This window comes from Lampetra fluviatilis, chromosome 1, assembly GCF_964198595.1.
Source record: "Lampetra fluviatilis chromosome 1, kcLamFluv1.1, whole genome shotgun sequence".
Classification (NCBI taxonomy): Eukaryota; Metazoa; Chordata; class Hyperoartia; order Petromyzontiformes; family Petromyzontidae; genus Lampetra; species Lampetra fluviatilis.
Genome location: NC_136275.1, coordinates 8,229,463 through 8,248,114, shown reverse-complemented (window position 1 = coordinate 8,248,114; position 18,652 = coordinate 8,229,463). Strand labels below are relative to the sequence as shown.

Genomic DNA, 18,652 nt, shown 5'->3' with positions numbered 1-18,652 from the left:
GCAATCACGTTATTAACCAGGTAAAGCCTGAACTGGTTGTTGATGTTTCCATCCTACCTACCATTGTCAGCGTTTTTTTCCAACTCTCTGAGTTACATTACCAAGTTAAATGTCTTTACTTTAACGGGCTAACTATATATATTGGTGACTGCAATCGTGTAGCTGATTCTTGATTGAAATGGGAACCGATAAAGGGGTGACGTAATTGAGATGTGATTTTTCTTTCACGTGAGTCATACATTTGGTTGTATGATTCTAGACCTGGAGTTTCAGAGTATTGGATTTATGGAGGCCATAGAGCACAGAGTTACAGCGATCAACGTAATAAGTTATTTCTAGATTTGAAGCTTTCGTGACTGCAAGGATTCATACTCTTAGTTCTTTCGGTAAAGTCACGTAGGTAAAAAAGTGAAATTAAAATTAATTAAAAAAAAACAATAAAAATCACGACGTTTCGGAGGCAACACAAGCTTCCGTCTTCAGGTGAAACCGTCACAGCAAAATATCTGTACCTTATATAGTGGTTAAGGGGGGAGGAGCCAGGAAGGGCAGCGGGGGAGGAGGAGTTGTGAAGTGGTCAATTACTGCTTTTGTTATACTGCTGGGTGGGTAAATGAATTAGATACGATTAAGCCGCTCTTTGTTATGCTGTTTGTGTGCAAGTCACTGTGGGATGAATGGACTCGTGGTCAGGGACGTGTTGCGCAAGTAACTGTGGATGTACATAATAGAAAAGGAGCGGAAATGCCCATGTTTATGTAGAGATGCTACGTGCTGGGGGGGAGGATCGTGAGACAGCGCGTAGTGGGTGGCTACATCACGGTCCGCAGGCAGGTGTCCACATCGCGGTCCGCATAGGCCCCGCCCCCTGGCGCGGAGGGCTATGTAAGGCGATGCGCAGCAGCGCCCGGGGAGTCGGCGTCAACCAGTGAAGAAGGAAGACGGAGCAAGAGATAGGGCCCTGAGACCCCTAGCCCCGCTGCCCTTGTAAGGGCCGGGACTCTGTGCGGCTCAGTGGCGAGACCTTGGGGATCACGGCCTGACGTCCTTGTAAGGGCCGGGCTGTGTGACCCAGGGGTCGAGACCCGTACCCTGGCTAGGACGGGTCAGATAGCCTCCCCTAGGAAGCACGTATCCGGAGGGCCTGAGAGCGTAGCCGAGTTAGGCACGCGTAGCGTAGGCTGTATCTCGGCTGTATCTGTTACTGTTGTGTTAGTGTTAATAAACAAGTGCTGCCCCGTCAACTCGTCTCCCGCCGTATTTAAGATATTACATTTATACCAGTGTTGGCTGACAATAAAGAGTACTGTTAAACGTTAGGGATGTTAACACTCGGTGAAGTAAAATAGTGCCTGTCAGATAAGATGGTCCAAAAATGTGTAATTAAATCTTTTTTGCATGGTTGATAACATCTTTCCAATGATTACTAAGTTTGTACCCATCATCACGGTTGAAATTATGTCTGTGTTTGTATATCTGAATGGCTTCGTGTACAAACCTTTGATGGTAGCCAGAAGGCTTGCAGAGCACCTTAGTCTCGGAGAAAACAATCTCATGAGAGCCCACCGAGTTGTAGCAATGATCGGCAACGGCGGACGACTCAATTTTGCTGTGTTTCAAATCTGACTTGTGCTCGCGGACACGATCAGAGACATGACGTTTCGTTTCCCCAATGTAACAGTCACCACAGCTGCAACTCAGTTTATAGACTCCAGGGTATTGTAAGTCAGGAATGACATCCTTCACAGATGGAATTAGATCACGGATTTTATGTACTGTACTGAATCGGACTTGGATCTTATGTTTGTTTAGAATTTTGGAGAAAAAGATGTCCAAAATTCTAAACAAACATAAGATCCGATTCAGTACAGTACATAAAATGTGATTTTTATTGATTTATTTTTTATAAATTTTAATTTCATTTTTTACCTACGTGATTTTACCGAAAGAACTAAGAGTATGTAATAAGTTATAAATGCATGAATTAAGGTCTCGGCAGTAAATGGGGAGAGAAAATTGCAGATGTCAGTAATATTACACAATTCTAGATTTGAAGCTTTCGTGACTGCAAGGATTCATACTCTTAGGTTTTTTCGGTAAAGTCACGTAGGTAAAAAATTTAAATTAATAAAAGTAAAATAAAACAAATAAAAACAAATTCACGGCGTTTCGGAAGCAACACAAGCCTCCGTCTTCAGGTGGAACCGTCACAGCCACGACAGCTGTATCAAGTAAATGAGAGATACAATAAATACTACCCCGTATATATAATGGTTGATGGGGGGAAGGGCCAGGAACGGCACACTTTTTTATTAATATGGTAAGGTGAGGCTTAAGACCAAGAGTAAACTGCATAAGGTGAGGCTTAAGACCAAGAGTAGACTGCATAACAAAGGACTGAGCCTTTGTTATGGAGAGGTGCGGTTTGTAACTAACACATGGCATACATAACAAAAGTGTGAAAAAAGAAAAGGAAGTAAAAACTAAAACTGGTAAAACAACAAACTGGCTGTCTATCAATAACCTGTAATAGTTGTCTGTCAAATAAGATGGTCCAAATAAGTGTAGTTACATCTTTTTTGCATGGTTAATCACATCTTTCCAATGATTACTCAGTTTTTTGTTTTATTTTACTTTTATTAATTTAATTTTTTTACCTACGTGACTTTACCGAAAAAACGTAAGAGTATAATATTACACAAATAAATAAAAGTAAGAGATCTGGCAAGCGTGAAAAATAGCTCTGGATGAAAGATAACACTAAGCTTATGGACATTATTAGCAAGAGAAATACAAGAAATATTTATTTCTAATATAAAATGAACCACATCAGTAGACTATAAATAATGGGTATATTTATTTTGTATAAAGAGGCAGTGAGTTATTCCAATTGACAGTCTGTAAATAATGAGAAAACCCATCAAAACAGGAGAATCGGTGATGTTTATAAGTGTCCTGTGTTCTCTCACTGTTCATGTTTTTTTTCAGTATGACATTGTCGGCCATTCTGGTGATGGTTTTGACATCGAGTTGGTACCAACCAACAAGGTTCCCAAAAACAACAAGCAGCGACTGGCTGTCCTGAAGGTACGTCATATATATGTTACAAAAATATGATTTACATTTTTATGTCAAGCATATTAGTATGTTCCAAGCATTATAACCTTCTACAATAGAGCTTTAGAAGTTTGTCAAATGTACCCATGCCAGTACAATTAATCTAAATTACATTAAAAATAAATGTAAATGTGTGTCATCAGAGAAAGACCATGGACATCAACCATGTGAATCTCGTTAAGAACAGTGAAGAACGAACAATCTTGGATGAGATAAAGTGGACTTTGAGAAGTTGCTGAATGTGGAAAACCCAAGACGCGAAATGGTTGAGGAGCATCACAGAATTGAAGTAGTTGCAGAGACTATAACCAGAGAAGAGGTGATGGAGGCTCTGGGCAGCATGAAACATCAAAAGGCAGTGGGTCCACATGAGATTCCCATTGATATGTTTAAATTAATTGGGAGAAAGGAGTGTTTGAAATATTGATGGGGCTGTTTGGGAAAATGTGGATGGAGAAGAAAAGGCCAGATGCGTGGAGAGAGAGAGAGTCCATTGGTTCCCATCTTGAAAGGGAAAGGCGATGTATAATAGTGTGGGAACTACAGAGGAATAGCATTGATGAGTCACACCATGAAACTCTGCGAAAGGATTATAGAAAAGAGACTGAGGAAGCTGGTGGATATTGGTGAGAGTCGGTTTGGATTCAGACAGGGAAGGTCAATGACGGCTGCAATCTTTGCACTGAGAGTAGTGATGGAGAAGTTGAAAGAGAAGAAATGGGACCTGCATATGGTGTTTATTGGTCTAGAGAAAGCATAGAGCAGGGTAGCTAGAGAGCTCACCTGGTGGTATATGAGAAGAAGAGGTATTCCTGAGGTATATGTCCGGCTGATCTAGGATATGTATGAAGGAGGGAAAATGCATGTGCGAAGCAGCGGCGGGGTGTCAGGAGAGCTTTCAAGTCAGAGCAGGAGTGAAGTGAGGTTCTGCTCTGAGCCTCTTCCTACTCATCCTGGTGCTGGACACACTAACGAGAGATATTCAGAGACAGCCCCCGTGGTGTATGCTGTTTGCAGATGATATTGTGCTATGCGGTGAAAACAGAGGGGTAGTGGAAGATGATTTGAAGATCTGGGTGCAAAACAATTGAGGGAACGGTTTGAGGATCAGTCCGACAAAGACGGAGAATATGGTGGCAAATTTCAGTGGAAATAATGCAGAAGGATGATTGCAAATTGGAAGTGACCAGTTAATGAAGACGAACGAGTTTAAGTACCTTGATGCAATGGTGTGTGCTGATGGATGACTAGAAGGAGAGATGAGAACAAGAACAAGGGCTGGATGAGCTGAAATGGCGAGAGATGACTGGTGTGGTGTGCGATAAGAGGGGTCCCAGTTTGGTTAAAGGGAAAAGTGTACAAGATGGTGGTGAGGCCGGTGCTGTTGTATGGGGCCGTGTGTCGGGGCACAAGAAAGAGGGAGGACCAAGCTATGGTAGTCACAGAGATGATGATGTTGTGGTGGATGTTGAGTTTAATAAGGAAGGACAGGGTGAGAAATGAAGAAGTGAGAGAAAGACTCTAGGTAGTAGGAATTAGACAGAAGATGAGAGAGAAAAGGCTGGTGTGGTTCGGTCACGTGGAGAGACAACAGGAAAATGATGTGGGTCAGAAGTTGCAAGTGATGCAAGTGGAAGGAAAGAGATCAAGAGGAAGGCAGAAGAAGAGGTGGGGGGCGATGTGGTGCGATCGGACACGGTGGCCCGAGGAGTGGAAATAGAGATGGCGCAGGACAGGGAACCATGGAGAAGGTTGGCGGGGACAGCGGGACCCCACATGAGTGGGCCAAACACGTGGAAGAAGAAGAAGATAAATGTGTGTAATATTCTTAGGTTTTTTCAGTAAAGTCACGTAGGTAAAACATCAAAATTAATGAAAATAAAATAAAATAAAAACAAAAATCACGACGTTTCGGAGGCAACACAAGTCTCCGTCATCAGGTGGGACCGTCACAGCCGAATTAGCTGCATCAAGTGAGGCAATGATTCAAGAAGTAATCCCTTATAAGCAAGTTGAAGGGGGGAGGAGAGGGGGGGGGGGGAGCTCATCAGAATGTGGTAGCCAATGAATGGAACGTATCGGGAGGGAGGGGGGCGGGGCTCAAAGACAGCACGGGGCGCCAAGCACAACGCATCGGGAGGGGGAGGGGGGGGGAGCGGGGCCAAAACAATGGACGACGGCTTGGACGCGGTTGCCTCTACACACGCCAACACAATGGACAGAGAGGGGGGAGGGGAGGTTTGATACACATGATAGACAAAAGAACGAAAATGCCCATGCCTACACCAATGCCGGCTGAACAATGAAGAGAGCACTGCCAAAACAACAACTGGGGATGTTAACACTCGGTAAAGTAAAGTAAAATAGTGCCTGTCAGATAAGATGGTCCAAAAAAGTGTAATTAAGTCTTTTTTGCGTGGTTGATAACATCTTTCCAATGATTACTAAGTTTGTACCCATCATCACGGTTGAAATTATGTCTGTGTTTGTATATTTGTATGGCTTCGTGTACAAACCTTTGATGGTAGCCGGGAGGTTTGCAGAGAACCTTGGTCTCGGAAAAGACAATTTCATGAGAGCCCACCGAGTTGTAGCAATGATCGGCAACGGCAGAAGAATCAGTTCTGCCGTGTTTCAGATCTGACTTGTGCTCGCGGACACGATCAGAAACATGACGTTTCGTTTCTCCAATGTAGCAATCACCACAAATGCAACTCAATTTGTAGACTCCAGGATACTGTAAGTCAGGAACGACATCCTTCACAGGCAAGGCCTCTTCGGCAGTACTCAACTCAACCCAATTAGTCTTTATGGTTAAGGACATGGTACTATCTCCTGATGACATCCTCGTCAGCTTTGATGTAGTATCTTTGTTTACCAAAGTCCCAGTACCGGACACCCTAACAATAATTGAGGACTTAGTCCAACATGGATTGAATTCTGATGCACCTGCGCTGGTTAGGCATTGCCTCACCAACACCTATTTTACCTGGAATGGCACCTTCTACAAACAGAATGAGGGTACCCCTATGGGCTCCCCTTTGTCACCAGTTATAGCCAACATGTTCATGGAAAAGTTTGAATCAGACGCCATCCAGACATCTACCCTGCGTCCTTCCCTGTGGAAGAGGTATGTGGATGACACTTTCGTCATCTGGCCACATGGCCTCCCAGCATTGAACCACTTCTTGGACCACATCAATTCTAGACACCATCCATCAGATTCACCATGGAAGTGGAGAAAGACGGTAAACTACCATTCTTGGATATTCTGTTTGAGAGGAGGCCTGACGGATCCTTGGGACATTCTGTCTACAGGAAAGCCACCCACACAGATTCCTACTTGAAACCGGATTCCCACCACCACCCATCTCAAAAGAATTCTCTCATCAAAACGCTATACCACAGAGCCCATGGCATTTCTGACAAACACTGAGGGCCCGATGTACATTAAGACATGTACATCGGGCCCTCAGGATGAACGGATACTCTGACCGTACTATCCGCCAAGCTGTCTCTCCCACCACACAGAAACAGCCACTTGAAACTCCGACCAAAACCATCACGTTACCATACATAGCAGGCGTGACCAAAAAGATCTCCAAAATTCTAAACAAACATAAGATCCAAGTCCGATTCAGTACAGTGCATAAAATCCGTGATCTGATTCCATCTGTGAAGGATGTCGTTCCTGACTTACAGTATCCTGGAATCTACAAATTGAGTTGCATTTGTGGTGATTGCTACATTGGAGAAATGAAACGTCATGTTTCTGATCGTGTCCGCGAGCACAAGTCAGATCTGAAACACGGCAGAACTGATTCTTCTGCCGTTGCCGATCATAGCTACAACTCGGTGGGCTCTCATGAAATTGTCTTTTCCGAGACCAAGGTTCTCTGCAAACCTCCCGGCTACCATCAAAGGTTTGTACACGAAGCCATACAAATATACAAACACAGACATAATTTCAACCGTGATGATGGGTACAAACTTAGTAATCATTGGAAAGATGTTATCAACCATGCAAAAAAGACTTAATTACACTTTTTTGGACCATCTTATCTGACAGGCACTATTTTACTTTACTTTACCGAGTGTTAACATCCCCAGTTGTTTTTTTTTGGCAGTGCTCTCTTCATTGTTCAGCCGGCATTGGTGTAGGCATGGGCATTTTCGTTCTTTTGTCTATCATGTGTATCACACCTCCCCTCCCCCCTCTCTGTCCATTGTGTTGGCGTGTGCAGCGGCAACCGCGTCCAAGCCGTCGTCCATTGTTTTGGCCCCGCTCCCCTCCCCCTCCCGATGCGTTGTGCTTGGCGCCCCGTGCTGTCTTTGAGCCCCGCCCCCCTCCCTCCCGATACGTTCCATTCATTGGCTACCACATTTTGATGAGCTCCCCCCCCCCTCTCCTCCCCCCTTCAACTTGCTTATAAGGGATTACTTCTTGAATCATTGCCTCACTTGATGCAGCTAATTCGGCTGTGACGGTCCCACCTGATGACGGAGACTTGTGTTGCCTCCGAAACGTCGTGATTTTTGTTTTTTGTTTTTATTTTATTTTCATTAATTTTGATGTTTTACCTACGTGACTTTACCGAAAAAACCTAAGAATATGATTCCTTGCAGTCACGAAAGCTTCAAATCTAGAATAAATGTGTGTAATTTACATTAACTAAAGACATGGCAAGTAAAGCAGCATTGTTGCCAGTTGTTAGGACTAAAGCGTCAGAATTACTGCTTAACAAAATGGCAATTTGAAGTTCTATAATCGTAGCTCAATGTATAACTGCTGAGTGATTTCACGTCTGGCTAGAATAGATATGTTGTCAGATATTTAACGATGTTGTACAACTATTAAAACCCATTCGTGTGTGTTCAGACAATGCACGCGCACTCCCAGTTCTGCGCGAGCGGCGATTACACCGTGGAGGGTGCACGAGCATCGGCGGCGACTCTCGCACAAGAGGATGCAGACGAGCGCTTCCTCGTGCTCTTCAGCGATGCGAACCTGGAACGCTACGGGGTTCCAGCAGCAAGTCTGGCACGTGCTCTTACCAACGAACCGTCCGTGCATGCTTTTGTTGTGTTCATCGGTTCGCTGGGCGACCAGGCCGCAAGGTAATTATTTTGCTCATTGCACTCTTGTGGTGGCCGTGCGATAAGTTATGGACATTAACTTTGCATGTTGTTTTAATTGTCATGTCAGGCAGCTTGCACACGATCACCACCAGTCCCCAACAAAATAAATAAGTGGGCAACACACCTCTTTCCCATATTTGTCGCTCCACATAGAGCCCATCTGCGCACTCCCTTATGGGTATGTTTTTAGTGGCATTGGCTTAATACAAGCAAACCCTGGAACGGTTTTGACGTTCATATTCTCATCAGCAGTGTCAAGCTTGCGTCAACCTTATGCCTCAGTCCACTTGGGAGGTCATCTCTGCCCAACACAAACACAGGCGTATTCACTGACACATCAAATACAGACACATCAACGTGCATACACATGGATACAAAAAGTCCTGCTGTCGAGGGTTTCAAGGCTGTTGGGGCAAATGCAGGCAACAAAGGGGGACTCTGGCCAGCACCTTTGTCTCCTCAGTAGCAAATGTGTAGATGCGCATGATTGGCTGAGTCACGGTATTGTTTAGCCAATAACAGTGCTCGTTTTGACACACAGACGGACTGACACGTAAACGGATAGTTGTATTTTCTGTGTACCGTATATAGATACATATGTGGTGATTTTATTGGTCATATTTGACAGAGCTTGTATTCATAAATACACTGTCCCGAAAACTATGCTTGCTGCAGGTCTAAGGTTTCCTTTTGCCCTACCCTCTGCTCCCTGGTTCCCTTTATCCACCGTCGTTTAAAAACCTCTTGCAAGATTCAGATACCACCTTTAAGAGCACCATGTTTATCGTTATTTTACACACTTTCTTTTAACTCACTCTGTCTGTTGTTGTCGTTGTTGTCATTGCTGTTGTCGTCGTTGTATCCTCAAATCTTGTAACTCAATTCTAACACACTTCCCAATGTGGTATCGACTGCAAACTTGGTATACTTATGTCATACTGATGACAATACTAAATTCTATCATAAAAATATATATTTTTAAACATTACTTTTTACATGTAATGTTTTGGCTTGGGTCTAATTGTCCACGGTCAACTGACGTTGGCTGTAATTGGCCACGGTCCCTTACGTTATGGCAAGCTTCGGGGCCACTTCCTGGAGTCATGCAGTTCTGCCATTACTAGTACGTTTCATAAAAGCGTGTTTAAAAAAAAGTTTTTTTAAATGTTACTTATTTTTAGTTCTGATTGCACGTTCAATATGTTTTGTTGTATTCATGTATGTGATGCAGTATCTTCAGATCTGTTTTTAATTGCTGCATAAAGTACACCTTTAAACTCGAGAACACATTGTATACTGTGATGCATGTGCTGCTGCCCACTTCTCGTTGGCAGGCTACAGCGCATGCTGCCAGCCGGCCGTTCCTTTGTTGCCATGGACACCAAACTCATCCCTCAGATCCTGCAGCAGATCTTCACGACCACTCTTCTCTCATCCCTTTGATGTTACCAATCATTCTTGACACACATCTCGTGTAGCCACCATAAATTAACATGCTTCTAAAATTAGATTGACTGATTTTGAGTAAAAAAAAAAATACATGTAAATTCTGTTTTGGGCAATGAACATAACCATCTTTAAAATGGAAATATCTACAGTGGTTAGGAGCACTATGATACAGTGGGACTAAACTGTGGTATGTGGGGGGGGGCGCTATTTACAGATCCTATTCACATTTTCCACAATTCCTCTCAAATGCACCGACACCCGCAGATACATGCAGCTCGTAAGAAGAATTTGCCACTACTTTTGGGTGACTCCTCTCATCTGCAGAATGACAATGGATATTAGAAGAATAATGTGTTCCTCAAGACTGCTTCCAAGTGATGCATAACAATGGATAATTAGAGGAATTTGCCATGAATATAGAAGATAAAAGGTGTGATATTGTATAAAAAATTAGGAATTTCCTTAGTCACAGAATAAAGTGGGTTCCAATTCTTAGAGTTTATTTTTTCCAAAAAGGTTTCCAATGACGTATTCAACAAATGCACGTGGAGGTTTGGCGACTGCTGGGATAAACATGTCAGCAGTTCCTAAGTGCTGATACAATTGAAGTCTCATCGGTTTACTGATGTTTTTTAAAATCAGGGTTCACTAAGAATTGTTTCCTTTTTTGATGAGAGCAAGACCTCGCACCACGTGGTCTTCAGTGGGTGCTGTGATGACAGAGCGGCAGCAGGCAGGCTGTAGTAATTAATATACTGTACTCATAAGGCCTCATAAGAAACCTTATTTCCAGTTGCTTTATTCTCCTGCCTAGATTAAAAATGCCTCGATCTTGGCTCTCTAGAACTGGTGGCCGTTGCAAGGCTCTGCAGAATATGCGCAAGATGTGATCTTAACATAAAAAGCATGCTGGGAATCCTGTTATGTTTTGCTGTTGAAAATCCTTTTTTGTATAAAAACACGATCACCGTTTTGCACGTATGAAAACAATGATGCTTGGAATTGCATTGTTGCAGGAAGAGGAACACATGGATCATAGAACAAATAAATATTAAATATGTTAACTTGGGTGAGGACGCTTTGCCAGAAAGGATGACTGTAGATGGATAAGACTGGTGACAGAATAGGGAGTCAGAGGGAACTTGTCTGAGAGGGTTACCATGTGTTTACAGTACTGTCAGCTTATACTTGTGGCATCGAAGAACCATGAATGCGGTGGCATGGAGAATTCTGCATTCAGGCTTCTATAGAAAATGGCTGATGGGCACATTAAATATAACAATTTCATGAACAGAAATAATTTCATCAAAAATTCCATTAATTTTTAACCAACTGCTTGGCTTTCATCAATGTAAATTTATATTTAAGCAAATTATTGAGATATATAGAAGCACTAAAAAACGTGGTATGTAAATGTTAATACTGGAAGGAACCTCCTGGTTACACCAGCCCACAGGGGATTATTGTGTCCGTCCGTCGTGCAGGGAGGGGCTGGGTGGGGAGGGGAGGGTGGAGCTGGGTGGGGAGGGGCTGGGTGGGGAGGGTGGGGCTGGGTGGGGGGGTGGGAGGGAGGTGGGGCTGGGTGAGGAGGGGCTGGTCACCCCGTGGTGCCCTTATAAAACTCAACGTTTAACCTACTCACGCCAGCTTGTGCCCGCCCTCACAGTCGGGCATATTTGTGGAATACACCACGCCACCGTTGACCCTGGCCATTGACCGAGCAACCCAACCTTCCTACCAGCTCCCTCCGCAGGGATGTGTTACAGTTGTCTGCCCCCTTGAAGTCAGAAGGTTGAAACAAATGACTCCAACCATTATTTTTCAGACTTTCGTGAGAAGCCTGAAAAATTGTCGATTGTCTGGCCTATGAATAAGAGTGCATCAAAATACCGATTAGCTTAGAAACAGCCTACCGAGCACGACTGCCGAAAAGTAGAAGAGTGGATCATTATCAAGTAATGTTTCATTAAATTATCTGCCATTAAAGTCAGTATATAAATCGTGGAAGTGTTGATTTATCTTGAAGTTGCAATTCTGATTTACTCCTTGCAACGTGTTTATGTAATGAATATTGTGGGATAAATGCAATAAATAACTCGATGCAAGTTTGGAAAGCTTTTAGTGACAGAATATACTCCGTTAAGTGTATATATAAACATACATTTTATCGTTGGATAAGTGCATTATTGATTTTAATGTGTTGACATGTGTTTACGTGTTATATTTAGAAATAAATAAATTTATAAATGCCATCCTGTTGATGTCAGCTATACACGTGTAGGGTTGTTACGGGAGGGCTGTAGGTGCATAGGATCCTACGGGGAATAAACACAGTGGGCGGAGCTCCGGGAGTACACGGGGGGGGGGGGGGGGGGTGCCCGCAGCGACGTCCGCATCAGGCAGCCTGGGGGGTTGTGATCCTGACGAGGGGTATAAAGGGGGAGGACAGAGAGAGCTCGGGGCTCAGTCTGGGAACGAAGGAGGAAGAAGGAAGATCTTCTAGTTAGAAGCCCTGGACTCCCCTCGACGCCGCCCTTGTAAGGGCTGCAGAGGATCGAGCCAGAGGCGTGGTTCCGTGAACCAGGGTCAGTACCCTGGGACTCCGGAGACCGTAGCCCGACTCACCAGTGTCGGGCCAGTTAGCCTCCCCTAGCCCGTTAGTGGAGGACTTGGGAGTAGGTCAGGATTAGCTAGAGTGTATCCCCAGTTATCCGGGTGAGGGGGCCGCTACCCCCTCTAGTGCTGTCCTGTACCGACAACTTGTAATAAAGATACGTGTGCCTCAACCTAGGTGTCCAGCGTAATTACCGGTACTTCATCTGGTGTCAGAAGAATTACGGACATGGAAACACGTCAGACAGCTCGAGCCAGAGTACCGGACGAGGACACTGCTGAAATCGTTGAGCCCGAGACGGCTCACCAAGACATGGTACAGCCGGGGCCTGACGCGTTCCTGCCGGGGCATCGGCATGAAGAGGAGCCGCAGCCAGACGCGCTACGGCTGGCTCACGAGAGGCTGGCGGAGCTGCTGTATGCCGCTGCCGCCACGCTGAAAAACATCACGCGGCTGGGGGCTGGTGGTCCACCACGGGGCGAGGGGAGTCGACGACCGGAGCGCCTTCCTGCCATTTCGGAAGACTCCAACTTTGAATTTCCCGCCATCGCCACGGCAGCTGCAGAGGGCGTGGCCGGGCTAAACCTTGGGTCCGACACCGCTCTCGCTGGGACAGCCGCATCATCGCCAGCGGCGGGAGCGTCATCACGGCTGCGACAGGCGATTCCATCTGCCATTCGCGCCGACGCACAGCCGAGTCCTGAGGATAGCAGCCTGCAGACTTCCAAGGCGAACGCTGCGCTGCAACAACGGCTGCCTCCGCTGAAGGAATTTGTTGGCGCGGAGGGCGACTGGGGCGGCTTCCAACGACGCTTCATCGCCCACCAAGAAATGGCAAGGTGGTCGGACGACGAAGCCCTCTGCGCGCTGCCGGCGCTCCTCGACGCCGACGCGCTCGCCGCCCTCACATCGGCGCCAAGAGAGAAGCGTTCTACTCTGCCGAGGGCGCTACAACTGCTGGCTGGGGTCTATGGACCATCTGCAGAATGCAGACAGCAGTTCTACGACCGCAAGCGGGGTGAAAAAGAGTCGCCCCTGGCATACAGGACGAGCCTCCTGGCGCTGGCCAAGACGGCTTTTCCCCGTATGGACGACGACGGCGTGGACGCGATGGTCACGGAGAAAATCCTCCTCCTGGCAGACGACCTGGACATCGCTGTCGTCGCACAGAAGGACGCCGAGATGACCTCTCTTCAGGCGCCTCCTTCACGCCAACCTTCTGTCCCTGCGGCGGAAAGCCAGCAGGGCATCGGCCGGGCGTGCGGTGGCTGCAGCCACCCTTCCGACGGAGGAGCTCTACGCCGTCGACCATCGACGGCAACAGGCGCAAGGAGCACGGTCGGGCCGGGACGGCTCAAGCCGTTTCGACCGTCCATCGTCTCCACCGGGGCTCCCGCGGTGTTTCAACTGCGGCGTTCGGGGCCACGTCGCCTCGGGGTGCCGCTCGCCTCGACAACGCGGGACGACGCCTCGACGGGACGCCGGGCCTCCTCCTCCCAAGCTCCAGCAACATGATCCGGCGAGTCGCGGCACCACACATGTTTGGCCAAAGCACCCACCCGTTGCACACTCTCGCACCACAACGAACGGGGGGCCGATGTTGCGTTGCGACGGGCCAACGCGGATCACTGCGGGGACTCAAATCGAGCCCAAACAGTGGTCCGTGTTGGCCCATCGCGTGGTAGCCGCGTCGTCAGGGTCGTCGGCCGTGGTCGGACACATTGACGGGGTAGAGGTACGCATCCTGGTCGATACGGGGGCATCGGCGACAATCATTTCGGAGTTAATTTACAATATTCTGCCTGTACAAAGCCGGCCTTTACTGCCGGTTAACGTCCCATTCTATGCCGCTAACGGGGGCTCTCTGGGCATCATGGGACAGATTCGAGCGCAAATTTGTATTGGGGACATCAAATTGTCGGGGCCGATTTTCGTTTCCTCCTCGCTGGGGGTTCCGTGCCTGCTGGGGACGGATTTCTTAGGCAAAATGCCAATTCGTATTTTGATCGACCAAGGATGCATTGAGCTTCCGTCGGGGCGACGCATGGCGTTCCTGCCTTCCCCTGCGGCGGCTCGGACGGCGTTCGCGACGGTACCGGCATTCGTCGTCAGAACAGTTAGTGTGCCGCCGGGAGCTCAAATGCTAGTGCCTCTGAAACTTCGTAAGCCCTTCGCTAAGGGCGTAGGGGATCAGGGTGTTTTGCTGGGACCGTCTAGGGCCGGGGTTAATGCACCTCATTTGATTCCGGCCCAGACCGTCGTAAGAGGGGACGGGGACCCTTTCATCGCGGTCCTCAATGTGGGGTCGCAGCCGGTGGTGGTTCCTCAAGGGACGGTGCTCGCTCACGCGACGCCGGTGCCCTGCGAGGAACCTGTCGCGAACCATGTTGGCACTGCTTCCCAGATGCTCCCACATTCGGACAGCGATGAAGGGTGGCTCGACGCGCTTTGTGCGGGATCGACGGACCTGACAAATTCAGAGCGCCAACAGCTTAGAACGCTACTGAGGGAATTTTCCGACGTTTTCAGTCGGAATAAATATGATTTGGGTTGCACTCACCTGCTGCGTCACCATATTGACACGGGTGACAGCGCGCCAATTCGCCAAAATCCGTTTCGGTTAAGTCCCGCCGAAAAGGACCATGTCAAATCGGCTGTTGATGACATGTTAGCCGCCGACATCATTTCTCCCTCCACCAGCTCTTGGGGAGCGCCGATCGTCCTGGTTAAAAAGCAGGACGGCTCGTTGCGGTTTTGCGTGGATTTTCGGCGCCTTAATAAAATTTCGGTTGCCGACGCATACCCGCTCCCACGGATGGACGAATCGCTGGACGCCTTGGCGGGAGCGCGATTCTTCTCCACACTAGATTTACTTTCGGGATTCTGGCAGCTTCCTCTGGACGATGATTCTAAGCCTAAAACTGCTTTCCGTACACCGCACGGCCTGTTCCAATTCAACCGGTTGCCGATGGGCTTACACTCAGCGCCGGCAACTTTCCAGCGATTGATGGAATTGGTTTTGGCTGGATTGCAATGGGAGTCGTGCCTGATTTATTTGGATGACGTTATTGTCTTTGGTAAAACTTTTGATGAACATCTCCAGAGGTTGCGGGCGGTTTTCCTAAAGATGCGGGCTGCTAATTTGAAATTTAAGCCCCAGAAATGCCATTTGTTACGCGAGTCGGTGCGTTATTTGGGGCACATCGTAGGGCGCTCGGGTATTGCTACCGATCCCGCCAAAACGCAGTGTGTCAGCTCCTGGCCGACTCCCACCTCGGTGGGAGAGGTCAGGAGTTTTATTGGCTTCGCATCATATTACCGACGCTTCGTCGCTAATTTTGCAACGATTGCCAAACCCCTACACGCGTTAACATCTAAAGGGGTTCGGTTCCACTGGGGTCAGGAGGAGGAAGCTGCTTTCTGCTCCCTTCGGGACGCCCTGGTAAAGGCTCCTCCCCTGATTTACCCAGATTTTTCGAGGCCGTTTTTGCTCGACACCGACGCGAGCAACACGGGTATTGGAGGCGTGCTTTCCCAGGTGGTTGACGGCGTGGAACGGGTGGTTGCGTACGGCAGTCAGGTGTTGTCTCCAGCGGAGCAAAGATATTGTGTCACCCGTAGGGAACTGTTGGCAATTGTCTATTTCATCCAACAGTATCGCCCATATCTGTACGGTCGGCATTTCACCGTCCGCACAGATCATGCGGCACTGCAGTACGCCCTGAAGGTTCAACAGCCATCGGGACAATTGTCCCGATGGTTGGAGGTCCTCCAGGATTTCGATTTCGAAACCACCTACCGTAAGGGCGTTCGCCACACCAACGCTGACGCTCTGTCACGGATGCCAACCGCCTCCGAATGCGCATGCCTCCTGGGGTCTGGGCGTTGCAAGCCAGCAGGGGACATGTTGGTTCCGGTCCTGGCGGCCGCCGCCAATGACGAAACATTGGTCACCAATGATATCGCGGAACACGGGAAAGATTCCCTGTGTGGGTTGCCCGTTAATGAATGGGGGCGCCTCCAAATGGAGGATACCTCCCTCCTCGTGCTGCGTCGTCGCGCCGGGGAGAGGGGGCGGGGGACGGGTGAGGCCGACGCTTGGGGGATGCACGCAGGGTTGCTCATGCATTGGGACAGCAAATCCCACCGTCACCGGCTGGTGGTCCCTTTGGGATTACGGGGTAAGGTGGTGTGGGCTGCTCATGAGCGCCTCCTCCACCTGGGTACCCAGAAAACTCTCGCCTTGCTCCAGCTGAATTTTTTTTGGCCGGGCATGACAAGGGATGTCGCTGATCTGTTGGCAGCATGCCCTCGGTGTGCGCAGCGCAAACCACCGGCACGGGAGTCGAACCCGCCCTTGCAGTCCATCCAGGTCTCCAGAGTAAATGAACTGGTCGCACTGGACATTCTGGGGCCATTCCCCGCCACCCCCAGGGGAAATAGATATTTGCTTACGGGGGTCGAATATTTTACGCGCTGGCCTATGGCCTGGCCCCTGCCAAATCAGTCGGCAGCAGCCATCGTTGACGCCTTTGTCCAGGGTTATGTCATGGACAAAGGTGCTCCGGAGCGGTTGCTGACCGACCAGGGTAGAAATTTTTCCGGGAAACTCCTAAAACAAGTCTGTGATCTCCTGGGAACGAAAAAAATTCGAACCTCTCCTTATCACCCGCAAACGGACGGGATGGTCGAGCGTCTGCATCGCACCATCTCGTCTATGTTGTCGCAGCAAGTTTCGGACTCGCAGACTGATTGGGACTTACAAATTCAAGGGGTTCTAGCGGCATACAGATTGGCTCCCCATGCTGCGACGGGGTTTTCACCCTTCTTTCTTATGTATGGCCGCGAACCCGACCCACCTGTTCCGGCACAGCTGCAGATCCCCGCGCCGCTGGGCAAAACTAAATTGGACGAACACGTTAAATTTAACCTTGACAAACTGACTGAGGCGCGGGATGCTGCGAGGCAAAATTCTGACAGGCGTCAAAAGGCGAACGAGCGCCTCAGGCTGGCTCGCGCGCACGTGCTGCAGTGGAAGCCGGGGGACAGGGCATGGCTGCACTGTCCCCCAGGTACCACTCGCGACCTCCTCTAAACTCGTACGCCCGTGGCGGGGCCCCGTCGAGGTTGTCGACGTTTTGAGGCCTCAGTGCGTTCGAATCAAATGGGGGAGGCGCCGGTGGTTTGTACACCCCTCTAGGCTAAAACCGTTCGTTGCGGTGCGAGGGCCCACTCCACACGTGCGGGGCCAAGCATGTGGGGGGTCGACCGACTCGGAGGGTCCGTCGCTGCTCTCGCCTGATGTGTTGCCGGCTGTCCCACCCACAGGTGCACCGGGAATGACGGGCTCGTGCCCTACAACCCACACGGGTGATGCCGACGGTCGCGCCACTTCAATCGCGACCTCATCTCGAAAGGGACAGCCGCCACCGGATGGTCCGCCGTCCGGGGTTGCCCCGTGTGACGGGCCTGCGGCAAGGACGCGCGCTAAAATGCGCAGACTCTTATAAAATACGAAAGGAAGAATTTTTATTTTTTTTATTTCACGTCTCATGGTTACTGTATGCTGCGTCGGTGGTGCGCTCCTGGCACATTGTGTGTGTGGGCGGGGTGTGTGTGTTGTGGGTGCGTTGTGTGTCGTGGGTGTGTGTGTGTGCTGGGGGAGTTCCTGGCTAGTTGTATATACGCGCTTTTACGGATTTCGTATTTATACGGGGGGGGGGGGGGGGGGGGTGCGTCGGACATTCCCTTCGGGGGTGTGGTTGTTGTTCAATTTGCATTTGTTGAAAAAAATTAGGCACACACGGGGTGGTTGAGGGGTAAATGTTCCTTTATTGGAATTGTTGCAGCCGGGACGGCTGCGAGCTGTAATGGGGGGAGTGATGTAGGGTTGTTACGGGAGGGCTGTAGGTGCATAGGATCCTACGGGGAATAAACACAGTGGGCGGAGCTCCGGGAGTACACGGGGGGGGGGTGCCCGCAGCGACGTCCGCATCAGGCAGCCTGGGGGGTTGTGATCCTGACGAGGGGTATAAAGGGGGAGGACAGAGAGAGCTCGGGGCTCAGTCTGGGAACGAAGGAGGAAGAAGGAAGATCTTCTAGTTAGAAGCCCTGGACTCCCCTCGACGCCGCCCTTGTAAGGGCTGCGGAGGATCGAGCCAGAGGCGTGGTTCCGTGAACCAGGGTCAGTACCCTGGGACTCCGGAGACCGTAGCCCGACTCACCAGTGTCGGGCCAGTTAGCCTCCCCTAGCCCGTTAGTGGAGGACTTGGGAGTAGGTCAGGATTAGCTAGAGTGTATCCCCAGTTATCCGGGTGAGGGGGCCGCTACCCC

The 18,652-nt window shown here is 48.9% G+C and overlaps 1 protein-coding gene across 1 annotated transcript in view; it reads left to right on the top strand.

Annotated features, from left to right (window-relative positions):
* The window catches only part of LOC144931326 (von Willebrand factor A domain-containing protein 8-like), a 28,871-nt gene extending 17,671 nt beyond the window's left edge, over positions 1-11,200 (top strand). The window contains exons 17-19 of the mRNA XM_078855131.1: positions 2,989-3,087; positions 7,997-8,235; positions 9,591-11,200. Coding sequence (XP_078711257.1) covers positions 2,989-3,087; positions 7,997-8,235; positions 9,591-9,699 — 447 coding nt within the window. The 3' untranslated portion in view covers positions 9,700-11,200. The remainder of the gene's footprint in view (positions 1-2,988; positions 3,088-7,996; positions 8,236-9,590) is intronic.
* The last annotated feature ends 7,452 nt before the right edge of the window (positions 11,201-18,652 follow it).